The sequence below is a fragment of the Podarcis liolepis genome, assembly GCF_965112155.1.
Source record: "Podarcis liolepis genome assembly, chromosome: 4".
Lineage (NCBI taxonomy): Eukaryota > Metazoa > Chordata > Lepidosauria > Squamata > Lacertidae > Podarcis > Podarcis liolepis.
The window spans coordinates 85,276,258-85,300,918 of record NC_139558.1 but is presented as its reverse complement, the minus strand read 5'-3'; the positions used below and the strand labels follow the sequence as shown (position 1 = coordinate 85,300,918).

At 43.1% G+C, this 24,661-nt stretch overlaps 1 protein-coding gene across 2 annotated transcripts in view; it reads right to left on the bottom strand.

Moving 5' to 3' along the window:
* Positions 1-3,609: 3,609 nt before the first annotated feature.
* GUCY1A2 (guanylate cyclase 1 soluble subunit alpha 2) overlaps positions 3,610-24,661 on the bottom strand; it is a 145,352-nt gene continuing 124,300 nt past the window's right edge. For both annotated transcript variants that reach the window (XM_083499560.1, XM_083499561.1), the window contains exons 7-8: positions 19,000-19,154; positions 3,610-4,203 (exon numbers count right to left, since the gene is read on the bottom strand). In XM_083499560.1, coding sequence (XP_083355686.1) covers positions 3,996-4,203; positions 19,000-19,154 — 363 coding nt within the window. In that variant the 3' untranslated portion in view covers positions 3,610-3,995. The remainder of the gene's footprint in view (positions 4,204-18,999; positions 19,155-24,661) is intronic.

Below are 24,661 nucleotides of genomic sequence, written 5' to 3'. Positions count from 1 at the left end.
CGCCAGTTTTTATCATGTATATACCGTATTTTTTTCACCATAACACTCACTTTTTTCCTCCTAAAAAGTAAGGGGAAATGTCTGTGCGTGTTATGGAGGGAATGCCTATGGGTGGCATGCCTACGGATTTTCCTCCTCTAAAAACTATGTGCGTGTTATGGTCGGGTGCGTGTTATAGAGCGAAAAATACGGTACTTTTGCCCTGCACAGCAATCTCAGAAGCATAATGCTCCCTCTTGCATGGTTGGCCATTTATTTACATTTTTACCCCACGTTTTTCTCCAAGGAGCTCAAGGCATTGTACACAGTTCAACCTCCCCCCACTCAGCTTTGGTTCAAAAAAACCCCCCAAAGCTGCCAACAGCAAAACAGTACTACCACCCCAGCTCTGTTAACACAAAATATCTGAAGGAAAGTCATTATAACAAAACACAGCATATATCAGAATGTAAAACAAGTCAAATCCAAATGCATGTCAAAACAATCTCAAACACAATCGATCAAATCCAAGAATTAATTCAACAAAGGTCCTCCATCTGGCCTTTATGTTCCCAACCCATACTTGGCCTCCTTTTTACAATGATGGGAGCTGCTTCTCCATGGAGCAATTTATTTTATTTTATTGCAAAACAGTGGCAACAGATATCTGTTGCCCTCCCCCGGAAGATGGCCTTGGCTTGAAGTTGGGTACCAATGTCCAAAGGGGAAGGGCTTGGGGATCTTCTTCCTGTTAGCCCAGCTCTCCACGCATCACTATGTGGCAGCAACAGATGTGCCAACAAAGATAATACTCTCTGCATCCAATGAAGTGGATCCTAGTCTACAAAAGCCACATGAGGCTGGCATTGGCTCTGCCATCACCACTTCCCCTCTTCATTGAGGTTTTGCTGATGGCGTCCTCGTCTTCTCTCCTGCCATCCTTCCTTACTTCCCGTCCTTTCTCTTTGCTCCCAAGTAAGTGTTGGTGTTGATGTCTTCCCCACTGTTCCCTCTCCACCCTTCCTTCCTCACCTCACCCAAGGGGGCCCTCTGTGGCATTCCACATGTATAACAGTCTCTTTAGCCACTGTGATTTGCCTTAGGCAGTCTCCTGCCAAACTCACCCAAAAGGCCTTGCCCTGTGGGACACTGAGAGCAGGATGAGGCGGGGGGGAGGAGTAGGGCTCCAAGACTCTTGCCTTGTTGGGTGGAATGAGAGGGGCTGATGGGCAGCCAACCCAGCTAATAACAAAGTGAGCAGGGGGTCCAATCGCAAATTCACTGCCCCTTGTGCTGACCACTTGAGACAACTGTCTCATTCCTCTTTGTAATTGGGCCAACCCTGCTTATGCAACAATAAATCTTCTAATGCGCAATTCTGTACATGTCTTCCCAAAGGTAAATCCCACTGAATTCAATGGGACTTACTCCCAAGTTAAGTGTGTATAGGATTACAGCCTAAGTTTCTAAGATGGCACAAGATCTTTGTTGTTTTTGCTGCAACAGGTGAAACGGGCAATTTTTCAAGAATCCGTCCCTTTACCAGTTCTGAGTTCTAAATTCTTCAATGAGTTGTGATTTCACGAGCAAAGCCCCATGCATGGTTTTATGTTCTTCAGAGTATATTAAAGTTTGGCTTGGCATGACGCACTGCTGAGGCAAAGGAACACTACAATTTTGTAAATGAAAATCTCTTACTGAATTAGTCCGCATGAAAAATGAACATGAAATTATCTACATATACAAGTGAAATTTTACTGCTGATCAAAGCAGTAGCTAGACTACAGTCCTCAAACTGCTTACTCTAGAGTAGTCTCAAGGATATTAATGGCACCAGGACTTTTGAAGCGCCAGAATTTGAAAGGTATTTTGAGGGGATACTTCTAAAAATACCGTATTTTTCGCTCTATAACACGCACCAGACCATAACACGCACGTAGTTTTTAGAGGAGGAAAACAAGAAAAAAAATATTCTAAACGAAACAGTGGATGTATGATTTTTGTGGTTCATGCTGTGGCCACAGACATGTGATCTGACAGTGAGTTTGGAGTAGCCGAATGCAAAAATCCTGAGGATCCATGTGGATCCATGCTTTGTAACCACGTTTTGCACCACTGCGACCCCAGGCAACAGTGGGTGTGTGATTTTTTTGGTGCAAGATGTAGCCATGGACATGCTATGTGATCTGATGGTGAATTTGGGGTGACCCAGTGCAAAAATCCTGAGGATCCATGTGGGTCCGTGCTTTGTAACCACGTTTTAAGTGGGGAGGGAAGGAAAAGCACTCAAGGGACAAGGAGCATGCATGGGGTGTGTGGAGAAGGATGCTGCTATTTAGCGAGCTGAGTGGGGAGGAGAGAGGGACAGAGAGCCTGCTTGCTTTAAAGGAGCCAACCAGACAGGAGCCGCTTACACTCGTGTAAGCGGCTCCTCTCCTCTCCCGCTTTGCTCCTTTAAAGAAGCAGGCTCTCTGTCCCTCTCTCCTCCCCACTCAGCGGCTCTTCTCCCGCTTTGCTGTTTCAAAGCGAGCCACGGAGGAGGGAAGGAAGGGGAACCATGGATCCTCTGCTCACGACTGCAGCAGATCCCCCCCGCCACCCGCAGGCATTCCCTCCATAACACGCACAGACATTTCCCCTTACTTTCTAGGAGGAAAAAAGTGAGTGTTATGGTGCAAAAAAATACGGTATATCAAATCTTGAGGAACTGAATGATGAGAATCAACATAACAGATGGATTATCCCCACCCTACCAACATTAATAACTGGATATTCTACCCATGTTAGTAACTGGAAATGCAAAGCCAGTGGCAACAGGTATCTTATGCTCCCCAATGATAGCTGGAAGCTTGGGAGAAGTTCAGAGCACAATGAGGTCATGATGTTGGACCACCTACTTTTAGGCACGTTTCATTACAAAGGACAATTACTTTACTCTGGGGCTTTAGGATTTCCAGTAATATACCAATCAGTGAGTATGAAAATAACTACTTTGCTTGCATTGTTCTGATGCCAGGACATAACACTACTAGCGGGACAAATATTGAACATCAGTTTAAATATGCAAGACATAAACATCTACTAAACAGAAAATGAAAATGATCGAAGTGTAGCTCTTGCAAACCCCCAACAAAATGGCATTTCTTATAATTTGGAGAAGAAGAGGAAGAAGAAGAAGCAGCTTTGACAGATAGATGGCAGAAAATATACAGGAGTAGCCTAGCCTCACATCTGATACAGCATGTGAAATATAGTCCAGATAATGAAATGTATAAAAAGTAGACAAAATCCCTATGATATTATATGCAGAATTATAATTCCTCCTGCTGAGATGATTATAAATGATCTCTACAGTATTTGTATGAAGTGTTGTTTTTTTAAAATAAAAAAATACCGAGAAGCATATTTAGGTAACCTTCCTTTCAACGCAGGAATGCATCATAATCAGTTTAGCTGGTGCAACTTCTGAGAGCAATTCACCAAGTACTGCTACCGTGACTCTTACATGCATTTCACAGGTGCATGTGAAGGGGGCCTACCCCAATTCTGTTGGCGTGAATGTTTAAAGAAGTAGCAGGGGTACTACATCTTCAGATAAAAGGAAATGCCCACCTGTTTCAGAACAGAATATACCACATGCTCCATTTATTTCAATGGGCCTTGCAGAAGAGGCCCAATGCTTTGTGGAATGCCTCCCCCATTAATAGCAACTCAATCTGGATTCTTCTTCTTTTTACCACATTGATATTTATGGCCAACAGTAGCTCTGGCAACAGAAAGGTATTTTGTTTTAATTTGATTAAAAAATAAAAACCCCTGCTCCCTCCCTTGACCCTTTCCAGTTTATTTATGGACTGCAGTCACCCACCTTTAAAAAGAATTATTGCCTGACATTTCACGGAGCTTTTACTGCTTGCTTGGAACAATGCAGTGAAACAGAAAGAATCTCCTCTCTCCTGTCATGACCCAGTTCTGGGTTTGTGCTTTTTTGATGAGTCTTTGATCTGCAGCAGGCCTCATAGGCTCGTTTCCCGGAGGAACATGGTGCCAATGTTGTAGGAAATCTTTCTCACTCTGGCAGATGTGACAGAGGACTTTGGCTGCTTCTGACCAGTTCTGACCTCCAGGAAATAACAAATCCCAGGGATTTCCTTTGGAAAGTTGTCTGGAAGCTCTTCACGGGATCGAGGAATGAAGATAAAATTTTCTTCCTTTTTCAGAAGCCTGGGGATGGATGGGGAGGGAGGGAGGAGAGATTAAACAAAAAATCAGTGTTGAATTGCAGTTTTCAAACTACAATGCAGACCAACTTTACAAGACTCAGAAGATTAAGGACAAATAAACATTTCTATAATTTCTGCACAAAATATAGCATCGGTTGGCCACTTGGTAACAACAATTGGCAACAGCAGATTGAGCAATCCATGTTCATATATTTATTCATTCAATACTGCTCTTCAAATCTCCTAATGACTGTCTCCAATGGCTTCATATAGATGTCGAGTAGCACTGGGGGCAGAATACTGCCCTGTGGAACCCCACAGCTCAGTTAGAAGGGGACCCAAATGCAATGTTATTCACTGATATTGACCATGAAGGTAGGAGCAGAAACACAGTGCCTCCAACTCCTAAGATGGAGGTGATCCAAGAGTATACCATGGCCTGGCCAATGGTATCCAAATCCTCTGTGAGATCAAGGAGAAACAGTGATGTCACACACTCTGTTTCTCTCCTAATAAAGGTCATCCACCAGGGCCAATTTGATCCTCCAACCAGTTTGGGGGACCCAAACCGAAATGGGTCTAATCAGTCTTACCCAAGAGTACAAGTAGCTGCACCATTATACCCTTAGTTATAAGAGAACATAGCTAAATCTGGAAATCTCAGCATCCGGCACCTCCCCTTTCCCTGCCAAAGTGTGGAACTAAATTAGGAAAGATTGCCTAAAAGCTAACACATTAAACTACGTGGAATTGTGCTATGTGTGCTTTGGATTCGGAATAGTTCCATTTGCCACCTGTGCTTTAGAAACAGAAATTTAGGAGCCATGCCTGAGCCAATGGCCCAACTCTGTTTTGGCGAGAGATGACCAATATGGCTAACTGAACTGAAGAGACACCCCTCCCCAATCTTTCTGACTCACAACTTGTCTGTATTTGCCAATACAATATTGGAAAAGTATTCTTTTTGTTCAAAGGTTTTGAGCAGGTTTTATTCCTATGGCAAGAAATAAAGGAGCTTACGGCACAGTTTCCACTGCTGGTAGAGGATTCTGTGCTACCGTACAGCACAGTCAATATGTTATCCATACAGAGGCCAGACAGATCCTGTAAGGGTATGAGAGGCAATGCAAAGACTGTGCCAAAAGTAGAAATGCACACACACTCTATCTCAAGAGAGGAGCTGTGTGGGATGAATAAGTATCTGCTTGGGGATTAAGTGTTTTGGAAACAGCCGTCCCTGCCAGGGACCTTGCAAGTCTCAGACCATTATACTGAGCCCAAGCAGGTCCCTTGAGCTTGATAGCAAAATCCATTCTTTCAGCTGTAAAAATTATATGGAAGCTTACATTTCTGCAAAAAGCCAGTATAATCTCCGAATGTTTTCTGTAGGAGTCATACGGCTTCAGCTGATGATATATACCCTCAGCAAACAAGAACTGCATTCACAAAATATTCAGATGCTAGCCAAATCCATTTCTTGCTGCTTTCCCCCATTTTCAGGAAAAAAATTGGACCTAATAACTGTTTATACAAAATGGACCTAAAAGCTCTTAGCATTCATATATATAGGTGATATATTCTAACTGAAAGATTACAGCAAGTAGAAAATGTTTCTATGGGAAAGAAAATACAGTTAATATACAATTTAGCCTTAGATTCAGATATTGGGATATCAAGCTTATGAGATATCTACCATAACAGGTGAACATCAGTAAATACAGAAATACAGTACATTTGAGAGTAGACGTGTTTGCATTCGGCCTGTTTTGAACAATTAATTTACCTGCTAGTCCAACACTCTTTTATTCATGACTCTACCATTGTTAGTGGTGTAATACAACTATTACATTACTCAAGTCCAACAAGAATAGGTGATCAGTGGTCACCAACCTTTCTGGGCTCAGGGGCCCATTTAGACTTTTGAGAGGATGTTGCGAGCACCAGCCACAAAATGGCTGCTGCAAAGATTGACCCATAATAGTTGCCAAGAGCTTGTGGGTTGAAGCAAAAATAGGAATATTGCTATTCCTATATTTAAAAAGCATGAACTGATTGGTTGACCTGAGAGACCAGGGTTCAAAACCCCAGCTGCTCACCTTGTCTTCTGCTGATAAGTGTAGATCAGAGCTTTCCAAATTTTTCATGTTGGTGAAACACTTTTGAGACATGCATCACTTCACAACACACTGATTCGGTTTTACTAGCAAACCGCAGGTTTAAACTACCCCTTTCCAGCCCCGGGAGGAGCGCGGGGAGTGTACACACGACACACCTACACACTGCAGCCAACTCACTAATGTGTCATGACACACAGTTTGGAAAGCTCTGGTGTAGATTTTTGGGGCAGATGATTTACTGTTTATAAAGCTGGATAAATCAACTACACTAGAGAGAGTACCAAATATGCCTTCGGTTAATGCAACCTCCTTGAATTCCCAAGTCCTGTTTATCATGAACAATAGAAACAGCTTTAATTTTAGTGCTAGCAATACGGACTAAATATGTCCCCTTAAAACTTTCTACAGAAAATATATGCCTCTGCTGTATACGCTATTGTTAGATATATTGAATAAAACCCGGCATCTGTAGTTTTGCTTTATTTTCAGGCCAAGTAGCCAATTTCTTTCTGCTTCAAGCCTTGGCTACTACCAGTTAACACTGGTCTGACTCAATATATGATAGGACTGTTGACCAAGAAGTTATTTAATAGTCCTCATTAACCAGTTAAATTCCACCAAGGCTCCTTTTCTCAGTCTTGCTAGTGCAGGCTATAAATTCTGATATGAAGTTTTTATTTCTTCATATGACGGGCTTCCACAGCCACAACTGTGTTACCCATGACCCTTTCAACAACTTAAGTAGTTTAAAGTGAATTTTCCACTTGTAAAAAATACATCCTTCCCTAAGCCTGTTACTGGTAAGAAACTCTGGATGCCCTTTGTATAGAAAGGGGATGGTGTCCCAAGTGCTTCTTTAAAGTCCTCCCAAGGGATTAGTACAGTCAGTTGGGTTTTCTTCCCCTTGAGCAGCATACCACTATGTCCTTTCGATACTCTCCTCAGTTTCCAGAGCACTGTGATATGGAAAGCTAGTATTTGAGACATGGAAGGTAAAAAAACCCACCCCTCTGTACATTGGGCCCAATGGGACCTACTTCAAAGTAGACCAACAAAGGATTGCTCTGCGTATCCCATTCACAACTCTTTCACAGGCCGCAAGCTGCAAAAGAGGGATGGGATCCTGCATTTTAGTTATTCATCAGGAATTGGTCTTTTTCACAGGTGCTGCACTCTGGGCCAACATCTTCATCAAGCGGCCATCCATTATGACCCCAAGCTTTCATTCCCAGCCACTTACTGCCAGTTCAAATCCCGTGACCATATATGTGACATCAAGGTTCTTGGGCCCTGACATGCATCACTTTACCCTTTTTAAATATCGAATCGCATATGCAATTTAAATGCCCATTCACTTAAGTTTGGAGAGGTCCTCCTGGAGCTCTAGCCATGCCAAGCCCTGGCTTCGTGCCAGGCAATGAGTCTTTAAAGGCCACACTGGACATCCCAAAACACAAAGTCTTTGAGGAGCACATGGACCCATGAGTCCAATGTGAGGATCCCCTGATGAGGAACTCCTAGGACTATTGGATAAGGTGAATCAGCTTTGAGAATGGAGCCACCAAAAAGCTTCAGGTCAAAGAGTGATAACATAACACCAGTGTCAAAACCTGACATATCAGAGAGAAGATGATTCCACACATTAAAACGACCCATGTGGGGTTTTTTTGCAAGGGGAGCACAGCTCCATATGCTCAAACTGAAAAATCACATTTGCTCTTTAGATTTTACGTCAATTTCCCCATTGCCTACATGCCACACTAAGCCGCAGAACAGTTTTCAGAAGCCCAATGTAATTGGAAGGGTGAGAGAACTTCTAGCTTTCCATCATTCTTAATAACTTTCGTTGCATATGGCCAACAAAGGTAATTAAGAGATCTTCAATATATACCCCAAGGAAATGGAATTGGGGAGGGGGGAGTCCATTCTGTTGCCAGACATGAGCACTGTCCCACCTAGATTTTGCCTTGTGCAGCATTTAGAATGGGAAGAAGATTGTAATCCACCGTGAAAATCACGCACACACTATATATCTCTGTGTATTATTAATTGGCCAAAACACCGCATTTTGTTACAAGCAAAGGTTGTTATACTCATTATTGTTATGCTGATGATTTGAGATCAAAAGTTAGTTCCCAAATTGCAAGTAAAAGCAAGCTAAGCCAGCCAAAGTTATTTGTATGATAATAAAGTACCCATTATGATTGCTCATGTATTTTTAAAATGTTTTATATCTCATTAGATTTCTCATGCAACTGAACAATTCATGCACTATTGCCCCTGAATAATACATAAATGTGGATTATAAAATGCAATACGATAGAGTAATTACTGGCTGGTCGGTTATACAATAAAGATATCATAGCTAGCCGCTAATTGCCAGGACAAGGGGCAGAGGAAGCTGTCTTGATTTCTCTACAAGATTTTTTTCTGCAGTAAATTCCTGGAACTTTTGTTTTTGCATTATATCTATCTGTCTATGCATGCAAGTGTGCAAGTATGTATATAGCTGTAAACAGTGCTTTTTTGGGGGGTACGCATACCCCTAAACATTTTGTGAATCTAAGTTTCGCCTCATTGAGGGGCAGTATTTCAATATTGGGAAAATGAGAGTACCCCTAAACATTTTTTTTTAAGAAAAAAAGCACTGGATATACATAGATATAGATAAAAAATATAATGTTTATATAGATGCAGCTGTCTATATACATTCAAGACAGATGCATATTTATGGTTTATATAATAAATAAATAATAGATAAAATTCATTCTGACACTGCTTTTCTTTCTCCTTTTTATACATTAGATATATTTTGTGTTATAACTTGTGGGGGGATCAGAACACAACCTCAGTGTATGCCTGTGGTATAGGGTGGTACACAAATCTAATAAATTGTCATCGTCGTCACCACCATCACAAAGTGTATTCTGAATCTGAGTTGTTCACATTGGCTTTCACTCAAGTGCATGATTTCCCCCAAGGGGTCTAGACTGAGTAGAATTTAGTTGGCTACAATCTAATACTGATGATGTGCGTAGATCTTGGCACACTGAAGTTCTTCTTTTAATGTCTCTGTGACAAATACATGAACACTGGGGTGACAACATTGGGGATGGGGCCAGCAAGCATGGACCAAGCTCCCCACTCTGCATGTAAACTAAATGTGTGGAGGCAACCATATAAACCGTCTTAATGAGGTCTAAGATGAATGAAGTCTAATGAAGTCTGACTGCCATTCCTCATGGGGTTTTTAAAAAATATATACATATAATGTTTTACTGATTTTTCCCAATATATCTTAACAAATAAAACAGAACCAATACTGAACACAAAAGATAACTTGCAATGTGCAATAACTAAGATGTGAAGTTTTACCAGTGGGAGACATCAAAGACAAAATAGCATACGAGAGTCAGCCCAATCCGGCACTGTCTATGAGAGAGGCAGACAGACTCCTGCCAAAATGAAAAGCAAGTGCTAGGACGTGCATCTCCTGTTACTGCAGGTTTCAATAATAATAATAATAATAATAATAATAATAATAATAATAATAATAATAATAATAATAATATTTACACCCCACCCATCTGGCTGGGTTTCCCCAGACACTCTGGGCAGCTCCCAACAGAATACCAAAAACATGATAAAACGTCAAAAATTAAAAACTTCCCTAAACAGGGCTGCCTTCAGATGTCTTCTAAAAGTCAGATAGTTGTTTATTTCCTTGACATCTGATGGGAGGGTGTTCCACAGGGCGGGCGCCACTATCGAGAAGGCCCTCTGCCTGGCTCCCTGTAACTTTGCTTCTCACAGTGAGGGAACCACCAGAAGGCCCTCTGAGCTGGACCTCAGTGTCTGGGCAAAACAATGAGAGCAGAGATGCTCCTTCAGGTATACTGGGCTGAGGCCGTTTAGGGCTTTAAAGGTCAGCACCAACACTTTGAATTGTGCTCGGAAATGTACTGGGAGCCAGTGTAGGTCTTTCAAGACCGGTGTTATGTGGTCTCGGCTGCCACTCCCAGTCACCAGTCTAGCTGCCGCATTCTGGATTAGTTGTAGTTTCCGAGTCACCTTCAAAGGTAGCCCCACGTAGAGCACATTGCAGTAGTCCAAGCAGGAGAGAACTAGAGCATACACCACTCTGGTGAGACAGTCTGTGGGCAGGTAGGGTCTCAGTCCGCATACCAAATGGAGCTGGTAGACAGCTCCCCTGGACACATAATTGACCTGTGCCTCCATGGACACAGTTACCCCATTCAGTACCAGGAAGTCATCCACACCTGCCCGCGCCTGTCCCCCCAAAACAGTACTTCTGTCTTGTCAGGATTCGACCTCAACCTGTTAGCTGCCATTCTATGGACAGAGATGTATCTTTTGTAATGTTGCTGCTGTAAAACAGCCTTCCCCAACCCTATAGATGGGCTCCCATCTGCCATCAGAACCAGCCACCATAGCTAATGGCCAAAGGATGATGGGAGTTGTGGTCCAGCAACTTCTGGGGGGCATAAGATATGAAGAGCCCATCTAGTTCAACATCCTGTTCTCCCAGTGGCCAACCAGCTGCCTGTGGGAAAGGTGGAAGCACAAGAGCATCCTCTTCTCTTGCTTGAGGGACTGCTGTGAAGTGCAATGTACACTGAGGGTGCTATATAAATAACAATGTGCTGTGTGGGGAAAATCCATGGCAAAGGCAGCATTGATTGCAGCCAATGCACACAACTGCACGAACTTTTAATCCCTCAAGGAGCAACAATTATGGTAGTGGTATGAATTAGCCTGTAGGAAATTAAGCTCTTTTTTAACCTTGGCAGTCTGCAAAAATTATACTTTGTGTGTTCTCCTAGGTTTTTCTTTTTTACCAGAAGCTCACATTAAAAAATGTTTTCTTCCTGTACAAAGCTCTATAATTCCACAAGATAAAAAGAGAAACGTAGGTATCTGGTGGGTATGCCTGCAGTGCTCCTAGGTAAGTAAACATAATATGTTTGTGCTTTGTACAATTAACAAAAAGCTGGTAAATATTTAGAAGAATTGCTGGGGTTGGCCTAAAACTCCACACCTCCCCACACCCTTTGTTCTTTCTTGGAATTTAACCTCAGCAGAGATACAGAAAATGGAGGTCAATACCATTTTTCTACCCACTTCATACTGCTCACTCAGCCTGATCTTTTCCCTGCACAATGTACAAAAGAGCCAAGAAGAAGCATTATCTGTCAAGAAGTAAAGTGCATTCTGAAACATGCAAAGCACCCAAGGGAGCCTCATTTGAATGTCTGCTACCTCCTCCCACGTTCCATCTTTACGACTGTGATCAGATGCAGACTCCATGACTTCACCATCAGCCAACATTTTCCTCCTCCACCTGCTTGCTCTATTTCCCATCTAGCCCAAGGGTAGCTGACATGGTGCCTTCCAAAAGATGATGGACTCCAACTCCCATCAGCCCTAGCCACCAGGGCCCTTCATCAAGCAGGATGAGAGTTATAGTCCAACACCATCTGGTGGGCATCATGTTGGTGACTCCTAACAAGGAGATGTTGGTCACTTTTTTGTTGCATTTTGTTGACCGAATACAAATCGTTTCCTTAAGGGTCAGTGTGGCTACTCTTACTTTTTGTGTGTTGAGTAGTCCTCTATTAAAAGCAAGGAAGATCTCGCTGAGGTGTTAAAGTCAACATGAAAAGAAAATGGTGCAATGTGTTACTTGCTATAAGAAACAAGGACTGCTACAAAAAAACAGTCAATCCATATCAAATTCCCTTCCCTTCCTCCATAATGTGCAGTGCAAAGTACCCCGAGTCCTGATGTTGTGACAACAAATGATCAACGCAACAGCACCTGAAGTCCTTCTTTGTGTGCCTCCTCCAGGAGAGGTCCTGTTATGTACTGAGTTGAATAGGATCCAAAATGCAGCAGTCTGAATGGTCCTAGAACAATAGGATTCAGAATGCAGCAGTCTGATTGGTCCACAGGAGCCACCCAATCCAGCTCCAGGTAGAAGTGAATCTGCGACCTGATTGGCCTACAGGAGAATCCCGGAATTAGCCATTGTGTAAATAACGTATATAAAGCAGACATTCTGGGGGAACTTCCATTCCTCCTCACCACTATGAGCTGAATAAAGAGCATAAAGAACAGGCCTTTTCTGCTATGGTTCCCCATTTGTGGAATGCTCTCCTCAAGGAGCTTTGGCTGGCGCCTCCATTATACAACTTTAAGTGCCAGGTGAAAATGTTCCTCTTCAACCAGGCCTTTGGCCGATGGACATCCGATGCCCTTTTAAAATGTGTTGTAGGAGAGGGGGCTATTGGTCTGTTTTTGCTCTCATTTTTACTATGCATGTTTTTTATATTGTAATTTTATGTTGTGAACCGCCCCGAGATCTAAGGACAAAGGACGGGATACAAATTTAATTAAACGAAGATGCACTTCTCCATGGTCTCGAGACAGACAGATCCAAGTAGTAGTAGTAGTAGTAGTAGTAGTAGTAATAACGACATGAGGTAAAGTGCATTGCATGATTCAGAGAGGGAGGAGGAATGCAACACATGTTTCTTATCACATGTGGTTCCGCCACTCCAGAAGGAAGGATCCTGGTATCGATTTTCTGAATCAATTTAAGTGCAGGTGGGTGAATATTTTAAATCTCTTTTAAACTAGTGCTAGTCTAGTAAATTGGTGGTGGTGCAGAGACAGTATGGGTGAGTGCATGAGCCCTGCCCTGTTCATTGTCTTGTCGTCTTCCACAAGTTGGAAGGTGTCTAAAGTTAAGAGTGTTTTGTATCTTCAGCAGCTTCCCACATGTGCTACATACCATCCATCCCCACCCCTATTTGTTTAAATTTCCATAAAACCTGAAGAGGGCCAGCGTTGTGCATGTGTATGCTGAGCTGGACACAGAGATTGCGCAAACAAGAAAACAGTTACAGATAGGTAGCCGTGTTGGTCTGCCATAGTCAAAATTACAGTCCTATTACAGTCGTTAAGAGTCGTCAACAGGCTCATCTCAGCTATCTGCCAATCTCCCATTCCCACCACCCTTCTGAGTAATACCCCTCCCCACCTTCTCACTATATAGAAGGGTCCGGCAACTTCTGTTTCAGTGTATCTGAAGAAGTGTGCATGCACACGAAAGCTCATACCAAGAACTAACTTAGTTGGTCTTTAAGGTGTTACTGGAAGAAAACAGTTGTGAGACACACAGATGTTTCCAGAATAAATAGGACCTTTTTTATTCTGAAAAGATTACAAAAAAAAACAACTAATGCAAATCCTCCTATCTTTACATCTTGACTTTCTTTCCAGACAGGTGTAGATTGGAGCAGGACGACCCAAAGTTCAGCGCTGTTGCTAGGTGACAGCAAATCTTATATTTAGATTTGTAAACTCTTACTTCTATCACAGGCAGGCTATGGGTGCCGAAAGCTCACAAAGATCATTCCAAAATGCGATTACCATGTGAAAGCTGATGTGATGACTGCTCACAATGCACATTTGTAAGGCAGCTTCTTGTCTGGAAAAAAATAGTATCTCTGGCTTTGTATAATGTAACATTTATAATCCGAATGGTGGTTATGGTTAGAAATAAACATCCATGCTTTTATAGCATCAGCCTGCTTGAGTCATAGGTGGGACTGGAAAAATAACAGATCATCCAGAAATACGATTGTGATTTTTCCAGCCCTGCACACAGGCATAAATTGCAAGAAGATAATAAGATCCGCCCTGCACCAGACCAAAACTACACTGAAACCAGCATCTTGCTTCCTACAGTGGCCAACTACGTGCCTCTGGGAAGGCCAACTAATAGGATATGAAGGCAAGAGCTCTCTCCCATTGTTGCTTGCCAGTAGCTGGTACCTGGAAGCTGCAACCAGACGTCATGACTAACAGCTACGGATAGACTTACCCAAGGATTTGGGACTGCCTCTCCTGGTATGCCCCGCGGAGGACCTTAAGGTCCACAAATGACAACATTTTGAAGGTCCCAAGTTGCAAGGTGGTTAGATTGGTCTCAACTAGGGCCAGGGCCTTTTCAGTACTGGCCCCGACTTGGTAAAACGCTCTTTCACAAGAGACTAGGGCCCTGCGGGACTTGACATCTTTCCACAGGGCCTGCAAGACAGAGCTGTTCCATCTGGCCTTTGATTTGGACTCAGCCTGACCCTTATGTTTCCCTCCCCTTATGGTTTTGATCTATGGGCTACTTTTAAAATGAGGCTGCATTTTAAATTGCATTTTAACCTGTATTTTAAATTGGGTTTTTACTCTATTATGTTTTTACTGTAATTTTACTGGTGTATATGGGCTGTTGATATGGGCTGTTTGCACGAACTCTGCTTTTATAGACTTGTGTATTATATGGGAATGCTAATCTTTTATGTCTGCTTGTTGGAGGGTTATAGGTCATCTGCCCCAGCTGCAACAAAACATGTCTCTCCTGCATTGGTCATAAACTATGCTACTTGGAGAAGCTTCAGGATGACCCAAGGGAAGCTTTTAGGCTGACTGATAAAGGGCAGCCTTGTTGAAATAAAGTTCCCTTTATCTGGTGGCAGAGAGTTCTTACATGGGGAAAGGGTGGGCTGAACTACAACTCCCATCATCCATGGTCATATGCAATGCTGATGGGAGTTGTAGTTCAGCAACATCTGGACGGCCAAAGCATCCTTGGAAGTGGGAACTATTTAACAATCTCTGTCTAACCAGCTTCATGTGTTCAAATGTCCTTCTGAGCAGAATACAAAACAAATCCTAACTAACTAATCATTTGCTCTCCCCTCCCCCCAAAAGTTGGTTATTTAGATTTTGTAAATGTCACAGTAATCATGGATTGCATCTGCTTGTTCTCTCCACCGCCTCCCCCAACCACATTATAAGGAGAAAAGTCTTTACTTTCCATTGGACAAATTCATTATTCATGCAGTTTTCAAAAACCAGGGAAATTATCTCTAAAATAAGCAATTACTTCAGTTTCACAGCTCGCTGGCTGGGCATTTAGTAAAGCTGTTCCTTGCATCATGTCTTCCTTTTTTTCCTTTTCAATGTGCACAGAAATGGTTGTTTACAAAGGTAGCCAGAGTATTGCACAGATATTGTACACATATTAGTGAAGAAGAGGCATTTCAACATCAAGTCTTCCAGTGTATCCACTTTAATGAGCTCTGCTCCCTTTGCTTTACAGCAAAATGCATTGTTTTCTGTGAAACAAACACTTGAAACAGTTGCAACAACCCAGGCACAGAAGCAAGTCCTTCCTGCTGAATGGTAGCATCAGATTGCACCTCTTAAGATCACAGGATCCTGACTTATGCAGGCCACACTATTTAATAAACTAGCCCAGAATAATCTAGCACAGTGTTTCCCAAATTTGGGTCTCCAGCTGTTTTTGGACTACAACTCCCATCATCCCTAGCTAGCAGGACCAGTGGTCAGGGTTGTGCTCCAAGGCACCAGGACCCACCCCCGAAAATAACTTCACACGGGCACTTATTTTAGTTTTAAGTTTTGGGGCAAATTTTGGCCACAACTTTATTAAAATACAGTATTGGCTTAGGCATTGACTCCCGACTATAGCTGACTCCACCTCTCTGGGTGGTAGTCCAATGGGGTAAACCAAACGAGGGAGCAAGGTCGATGAGGACCAACCGAAGCTCACCCTGGGTTCCTATGGTCCTGGCATGGCCCTAGCCCCTCAAGCGGGCTTTGGACGAGATTCAGGACCCCCAGATTCCATTACCAGAATACCCAGTTCCTGGAGGGGCAGGTGATGGCCGCACCTCTCCTCCCCACAATCCAACTAAGCCAGTCCAACTGAGCCAATGAACCGCCACCTTACAAGTTGTGACGAATGCTAGGTAAAGGTAAAGGGACCCCTGACATTAGGTCCAGTCGTGGCCGACTCTGGGGTTACAGCTTCCGGGTCATGTGGCCAGCATGACTAAGCCACTTCTGGTGAAGCAGAGCAGCGCATGGAAACGGTACCTATCAGGGTCTTTTCCAGGGAGGATTCTCTTCTCATGAGGTGGCCAAAGTATTGGAGCCTCAGCTTCAGGATCTGTCCTTCCAGTGAGCACTCAGGGCTGATTTCCTTCAGAATGGAGAGGTTTGATCTTCTTGCAGTCCATGGGACTCTCAAGAGTCTCCTCCAGCACCATAATTCAAAAGCATCAATTCTTCGGCAATTGGCCTTCTTTATGGTCCAGCTCTCACTTCCATACATCACTACTGGGAAAACCATAGCTTTAACTATACGGACCTTTGTTGGCAAGGTGATGTCTCTGCTTTTTAAGATGCCGTCTAGGTTTGTTATTGCTTTCCTCCCAAGAAGCAGAAGTCTTTTAATTTTGTGACTGCTGTCACCATCTGCAGTGATCATGGAGCCCAAGAAAGTAAAATCTCTCACTGCCTCCATTTCTTCCCCTTCTATTTGCCAGGAGGTGATGGGCCCAGTGGCCATGATCTTCGTTTTTTTGATGTTGAGCTTCAGACCATATTTTGCGCTCTCCTCTTTCACCCTCATTAAAAGGTTCTTTAATTCCTCCTCACTTTCTGCCATCAAGGTTGTGTCACCTGCATATCTGAGGTTGTTGATATTTCTTCCAGCAATCTTAATTCCGGCTAGGGATTCATCCAGCCCAGCCTTTCGCATGATGAATTCTGCATATAAGTTAAATGAGCAAGGAGACAATATACAGCCTTGTCGTACTCCTTTCCCAATTTTGAACCGGGATTGTAGGAAGTGATAATTTCCCATCAGCTACTACCAAATCCTTAAAAAACAAACACAAAAAACCCCTGGAGATGCCAGGGGTTGAACCAGGGACCCTCTGCACGTAAACCATGGGCTCAGGAATGCTAAATAGTACCGCGATGAAAAACAAAACTGTTGTACAGACCTTGGAGTCTGTCAGTGCTGCTCTTGCTTCATGAGACCACATCTTCTGCCATCGTCACCATGATGGTGTTTGTCTGTTGGATGAGGTGGTCCAAATGGCTCTTTCCTCCTTTCCAGCTGACTAACATTTCTTCGTTTAAACTATTTCTATACTGCTCAATTTCCACCGAGGTCAGGTTCAGAGTCTCACCGTTTAAGGGATTAAAGCTGCCGCACAATGTGTCAAAAGTCAAAATCTGCATTTCAGGTTTTGCCAGTGGATTGTTAACGCCAACAGATGGTGAAGCGTGCCAGAATTTGCCAGATGGCTCGTGCCACGTGAGTCATGGGTACTGTAGAGAAATAACGAAGGCGTCCTGGCTGGGTTGTTGGGTCTTGGTTGGCTAATGATCTTGCATGTTGGCAAGAATGTTCTTGCCCTATCGGAGGACAGTGGGGACGGGTGAAGGAAGGGTCATAGCTCAGGAGGAGAACATGCAATCCTGGCACCTCCAGTCAAAGGATCTCAGGTGGCTTCTAATTAACTCACAGTTTCTTTAACCGGGCAACAAGCTACAGTTTAAATAATTGTTTTCACATTGTAAGCCACATTCCAATATCCTAAATCACATTCTGATTTCTAGGGACCAGCTGTCGAATACCAATTTACACAGGGAGTTTTGAGTATCAAAGCAACAATTAAAAAAAACAAAGCAGAAGCAGAACAAAAGCAGCCTGTACAAGGATTGCATTAGGGAAATTAGACCCCGATTATTCTCCTTCAGATAGATTGTCAAGTCAGTGCTGCAGTGGATTCTGACAAGAGCATTTGCAGAGATGGGCTTCGCTTTCTCCTGACCATGTCCAGAACTACTTTGTATTCCCAAGTCTCTGCTCTGCCGCTCTTCATCCATCACGATCTGTCCCTGTCTATTTTGCCGTCAAAAGTCTGCTCAACATGCCTGCCTTTTGTACAAGCACCCGCGCTACCTCCCCAGTTGCGTGATTTTTATCTGAAGTGAGCTTGCTTCATTTCTTCCGCCTGTTTTTAATGAGTTTTTAAAAACACCAGTCTCTAGCTGCTTTGTATTCTAGCGTGGCAAATGCCTCGCGCCCTGAGTGCAGACAATTACATAAAATTTCCTTTACGTAGAGACTAACGGGGAAGTATAAATGCAGCGTAAGCCCTGGTGCTGCTTAAAAAGAGAAATCATACGAGCAGCCGAACAATGCTGAAGGCTGAGAAAGCCGCATGCCTCCAAATTGCTGTCAATTTTAAAAAAAAACAGAGAAGAAAATGCCAGTGTCCTCACCTGAAAGCAAGTGCATAAATCAGAATCGTTGGTGCTCTAGATGTTGCTGAACAACGTTTCCCAGCATTCCTGGCCATCAGGCATGTTGGCTGGGGTTGATGGGAGCTGTAGTTCAGCAACATGTGGAAGGCCTCAGGTTCCTCACACTCAAAGGTAGAAATCTTTATAATTAAATCAATAAAAATCTAAACAGAAACACCTGGAAGTTACAGATTGCCTGCCAACTCCCTGTCCATACTACCCACCTACAAATCCTCTGTTGGTTAATTTAACATCTTCTTAATATATCCTTCAGCTAACCTTCTATCCTTCGGAAATATGCAATATTTTCTCTCTCTTTTTGCCATTTTGGGACATATTGTTTTATTTCCAGATGTTCATGTATATCTCTCATAATAATACATTTAGGAATAAAAACATGAAGGTTAAAAGAAGATCATGGGATGCATAGTTAGAGCAGAGTATGCAAAGAAAGGCTGTTGAGTACTTACTGGTATGTTGTCGGGCTGACGTTGATGCGACGAGGATGACTTCCCGACTCAAATTTGCTTGCTAGGGTGACATTATTGCCAAAGAGACAGTATCTTGGCATTCTCACACCAACAACTCCAGCCAGAACAGATCCTGAGTGAATCCCTATCCTCATCTGTTAAGGGAAAGGGGGAAAACAATAAAAAATGAAACCTCTTACGTCAAATCTTCTGTTATTTCCCTTAGCGAATGAATGGATGCTCAGAATCCAGTACGATGTTAATTTAAACCGGTATCAATAGCCGCAGAGCCAGATGGTCAGGAATACTCTGGTTTGCATTTCTGAAGAAGTCAGATAAAGATGTGAAAGAGTGTTGTGTGTGCGCGCATGCGCATAGGCATGAGCCCACATGTTTCACTGTAGTAAAATGCATCTCATTTTATTTGGGTTAACCCCAGAATATTTCATGTTGCTAACTTTCATAATCATAAAAAACCACACCAACAGATGCAATAGTATGCAACTTTGTGGCCACTGACAGAGTATAAGAAAACATGGCCAATTAATACACGCTCATGCCATTTTCAAAATCAGTAGTATGAGATAGTTATGTACATATTGACTACATGAATGAGGTTTTTTTCTACCGCAGCGATGGGGAACCTATGGCCCTCGAAATGGCATTGGACTCCAACTCCCATCAGCCCCAGGCTGCATGACCAACTGTCAGGGATTATGAAAGCCGTAGTCCAGTAACATCTGGAGGAGCACAAAATTCCCCACTCTTGGTCTACAGTCTCCTCAACCAGTTATGTGAATTAATGGAAAAAAGCACCATGTATTAAAAAAAAAAATCCACTAAGATACACCTTTGGAAATCACCTGCCAACAGATTCAAACCAACCAAGCAATTTACTATCGAACTATGGATATTTTCACAAAAGCTCGCCGCAGTCAGAGCTGGAGTGACTACAAAACAGTGTGACCTTGACGAGATGTGATGAGATTTTTTATCAGGAGTTTCAGCCCAATGGCCTGCTGGTTTTAATGGCTGCATCTTCCCAAGTCTGTTTAATGTGGGAGTGCAAATTAAGTATGGCTGAAAGGGTAAGAAAAATTATATAACCCATGTCTCCTTGCATCTAATCAATTAAATCTGAGAGGTGGGAGAGCCTGAATGATGGCTATGCCTGCTCTAGAGATTTTTCCCCCAGGTCGGGTCCTTTTTGGAAATATTCCATAGCACTTGTGGCTTCCTGGATTCACAATGAGATGAGCCTTCATCTCATCTGTGCTGCGGTCAGGCTCAGGAACAAGGCTACGGAACCAGCTTGTTGCTTTCCATGTCACTCCTGTTTAAAAGAGAAACCATTCATCTCCCTGAGATTCTTCCGGCCTGAGTTGAAACAAAAGTCTGGCAACCCTTCAGACTGCATATATTCTCGTAACTGTCAGGCATGAAAGCATATTACATTGGACTGGGAAAACTGGAACGCCACCAGAAGTCTCTTTTTTTGGCACAAATGCTTATAAAGAGGAATTATACTTTGGTTTTGCTTCGTTTGCCCAGGAAAGAGCATTCAGGTTTGGGAAATAGCTTCCTTACTGGAAGAGCAGCCATCCATGTTTGCCTTCTTGGTTTGGTTTGTCCACTCATGTCATTTGGAATGATCTGCTTTGTCAACTCCCTGGAGAATATGCTCCAGCTCAGTGGTTTGGATTGCAAAGCATCTTGCTTTGGGGCAGGGAACCAGGCCTTTCAGGTCTCCGAACATTAAATCGCAACACCTGGTATTTAAACTGCAGCACTTAGCATTCCCATTGTTCAAAGCCCTGTATACCTGGAGGAGCTTCTCTACCCCTGTTGTTCAGCCCAGACACTGAACTCAAGCTCTGAGGGCCTTCTGGTGGTTTCTTCACTGTGAGAAGTGAGGTTACAGGGAACCAGGTAGAGGGCCTTCTTGGTAGTGGCGCCCACCCATCAGCTATCAAGGAAATAAACAACTATCTGGCTTTTGGAAGATATCTGAAGGCAGCCCTGTATAGGGAAGCTTTTAATGTTTGATGTTTTACTATGTCTGACATTTTAATTTTCTGGAAGCTGCCCACAGTGGCTGGGGCAACCCAGTCAGATGGACATCTTCATCATCATCATCATCATAACATTCAAACATGGTTTCAGTTCTCTTCACAACAGCCCTGTATTCTCACTTTCAGAACTTCCCACCAATATTTTTGTGGGAGGTTGAAGCAAAAGAAGGGGGACAAACTTGGGGCATTCTGGGGAAACCAAGTGAAGGCTGCCAGCAGCTGGCTATGGAAATCAGCTCTGCTTTTGCTACTGGCATTAAAGGAACAAAGAAAAAACAACAATGCAGATGAAAACAAATGTAATTAGATGAACGAGAACTGAACAAATGAAGAATGCAACTAATATGAATCACCAAATGAATAGTGAAACAAATCAGGTGTTTAGTCATGGAAACAAATAGAACCATAGAAATCTTGCCCATCACTACCAAAATGCTCAACTGTGGTGCATAGAAGGAAGTCGCCTTATATCTGAGAAACTCCCTTTTTAGTTGTGGTTTTATGGGGTGAGATAGGACAGGGGGTCGAAAGCAGTCCTATGACCAAATCTCCTAGTAGGTCAGAGCAGTCACCATGCTTGACCTGGAAGTTTTTACAGGGGTCAAGGAATATGGTCTCTGGGATATTTGAGGTATGGAGGCATCCTCGGCTGGTGTGGGGCCAGGCAGTTCCATCCTTTGGCCAGAGCTGGACAGTGGTACAACAGCTGCATCCCCACTTGCCCTCCTTCGGGCCACTAGTGTTCCTTCTGCAACACACTTTAAACTTTGCCTCCGTTTAGGAATACAGTAATGTTTAGAGCATCTTGAACCTGGTTTCCTTCAGCAAGACATTTCTTAGCTAATTAACAGGAGACCACATGGCTTAAACCAAATAAGTATCTAAATCAGTCAGGTTAAATTTGGTCGCCAAATCAAATCAGCTCTCTGCAAAAGGTCTGCTCAGTGTCCAACCTGATGGCAAGGCTCGACAATAAATTTTTATTATTAGTTTGCTACTGTAAGCGGGATGAAAAGGTTTCTTTTTCCCCTCATAGTTTTTTTTTTTAAGATCACGGTTGGTTGACTCCTGTTTTCCGCTATTTCTTCTCCTTCCTTGGCATATACATGATCCATTCTAGACATGTTCCCTGCGAAGAGTCCTTGCTTTACAATTTGGTTACTAATACATTTCAGGTTTAAATCCTTGCGCCTTGTCTTGGGCTCCTCATAACTGTAAATGAAGGGAAGTCTGTAATGGACAGTGCCATTTTTCAAAAGAGAGTTAACAAAATGTACTTCAGATTGTTAGCCAAGCATGAAGGGAAGAAAGCCAAAGCCTATTTTTATAAAAGACAGGATTTGTGAGAGAAAATATGAGAATATTACTTCACTATCTTTTACGTGAATGTTTTCCAGCTCTCTGAAATATCCTTTCCTCTAGTATTATGAGGTCTTTGGGGACAGAGAATTTAATCAATATTATAGAAACAGCAAAAATAAGAAGCTCTCTGTAAGGAGAAAGGAGGGTGAAAAACAAGTACATAATATATAGAAGAAATATATAAATTTTTGCATGATTATTCATAGGTCTTTCAAGGAGGAGAAAATATCCCAGGGAACTGGGCCTCGGTGGGTTTGTGACATATCTTCAAGCACTGGGACTTTGCTGCAGGTCTTATGGTGTCACTGCACAGAGAGAAATTTGGACACACAGACAACTCCTCTAACAGAGAGTTTCTCATGGGTGAGTTGTTCCATGAAAGCTGGTTTATTCTCAGCAACCTTCAAAATAAAACCATCCATTTCATTCCCGTGTTTTCAGAAAGAGATTTTTTAAACTGCTGTGTGAAAATAAAATCCAAAGCCATTCGCTTTCAGTGGATTTCATCATGTGTTGAGTCAAGATTCTTCCATATGTTCAGGCAAAACAGGCCTGCTTCTATGGAATTAAGCTGCATAATTCAGCTCATATATCTCAGCACACCCATGACATACCCGCCAACAGCCCCAGAAAAACCGGGAAATCCCATGAAAGTACGGCAGCCATTTTGGGCGCCTTGCTCTCACGCGGTTTAAGCTGAGATCTCCCCCCCCCAAAGCATTCTTTCGAGGTCTGTGATCTCGTGCAGGATTTCAGACCCAACAGATGGTGTCCCAGATTTGGCCTGCATCATGTTGGAGGATATGCTGTAGGAAAGCCTAATTGTGGACTTCACAGAGCTGGTCCCTTCTAAGGGATTCAAGTATCTCCTTGTGTTTGTAGATACTCTTACCGGATGGGTTGAAGCTTTTCCCACCCGAACTGAAAAGGCACGAGAGGTAACTAAGAGACTCCTGACTGAATTGATCCCGAGGTTTGGATTACCTAGATGCATTGGAAGTGATAATGGGCCAGCGTTCATTGATCAAGTAGTACAAGAAGTATGTCGAGTCCTACAAGTGAAATGGAGACTGCATGCAGCCTATAGGCCTCAGAGTTCAGGGAAAACTGAAAGAATGAATCGGACTCTGAAAACCCAATTGGCAAAATTAACCCAGGAAACGGGATTGGGATGGGTAGATGTGTTACCCATAACACTGTTTCGTGTTCGGTGTGCACCCACAAAAAGACTTAAGTTGTCACCTTTTGAGCTCCTGTATGGGAGACCGCCCTCCTTTGTTCAGGATATTCCAGCTGACCTCAAACAAATAGGAGACCATGTGACACAGGAACAAGTGCAATCTCTCTCCCGTGTTTTTGTTTCTCTTAACAGGTGGGCCTTCGAGCGCACGCCGTGCAGCATTGCCGAGCCGATTCATCAGTTCCAGGCTGGCGATAGCGTATGGGTGAAAGAGTGGAAACGAGATCCACTTGCACCTAAGTGGCGTGGACCTTACACCGTCTTGCTCTCTACTCCAACAGCGGTGAAGGTAGCTGAGGTGACCCCCTGGATTCATCACTCCCGTTTGAAGAAGTCCGAAGGCAGTTGGACGTGCAAAGGTGACCCCTCTAACCCTCTTAAACTGACTCTCTCCAAAAACCCCTGTATCTAGCCCTACCGGGAACGGGCTAGGTCACGGGCAACATTAGACGACCGGCCTGCTGCAGCCACAACCTGGAAGCTGGCTGACCTGCGCACGCCTGAAGCTTGAGGAGCATCTGAACCAGCGATTGTGAAAGGAAAGATTCTCTTATACAATTAATTGACTGCCCCCCCTTGTGGAACAATTATCAGAGATATTACTCATTGGGGATCCTCGGGATATATGTTTTGGTCTTGGTGGTTCCCCATTCCTGTCACTGGGGGAATTATATTGGGACTAATATTTATTTGCTATCACAATAAGGTAATCTTTTGTGGAAGGAATGTATATGCTAGACATCAACATGATTTTATTATTAATCCTGATCCCTTGGGAAGGGGAAGGGTCCTTGAATCTGACCAAATTGACTAAATATGGATTCCGCCATGACCACAATATGTGGGTAGGTTTAGCTGAAATGGTAGCCAATGTTGCAAATAGGACCAATTGCCTTGTTTGCTCTCTTGGGCCAGATGATTCAGAGGGAGGTATGCCCTTATTACCGATACCATTAGATGCCATTGGTATGGTAAGCGAAATACCAAA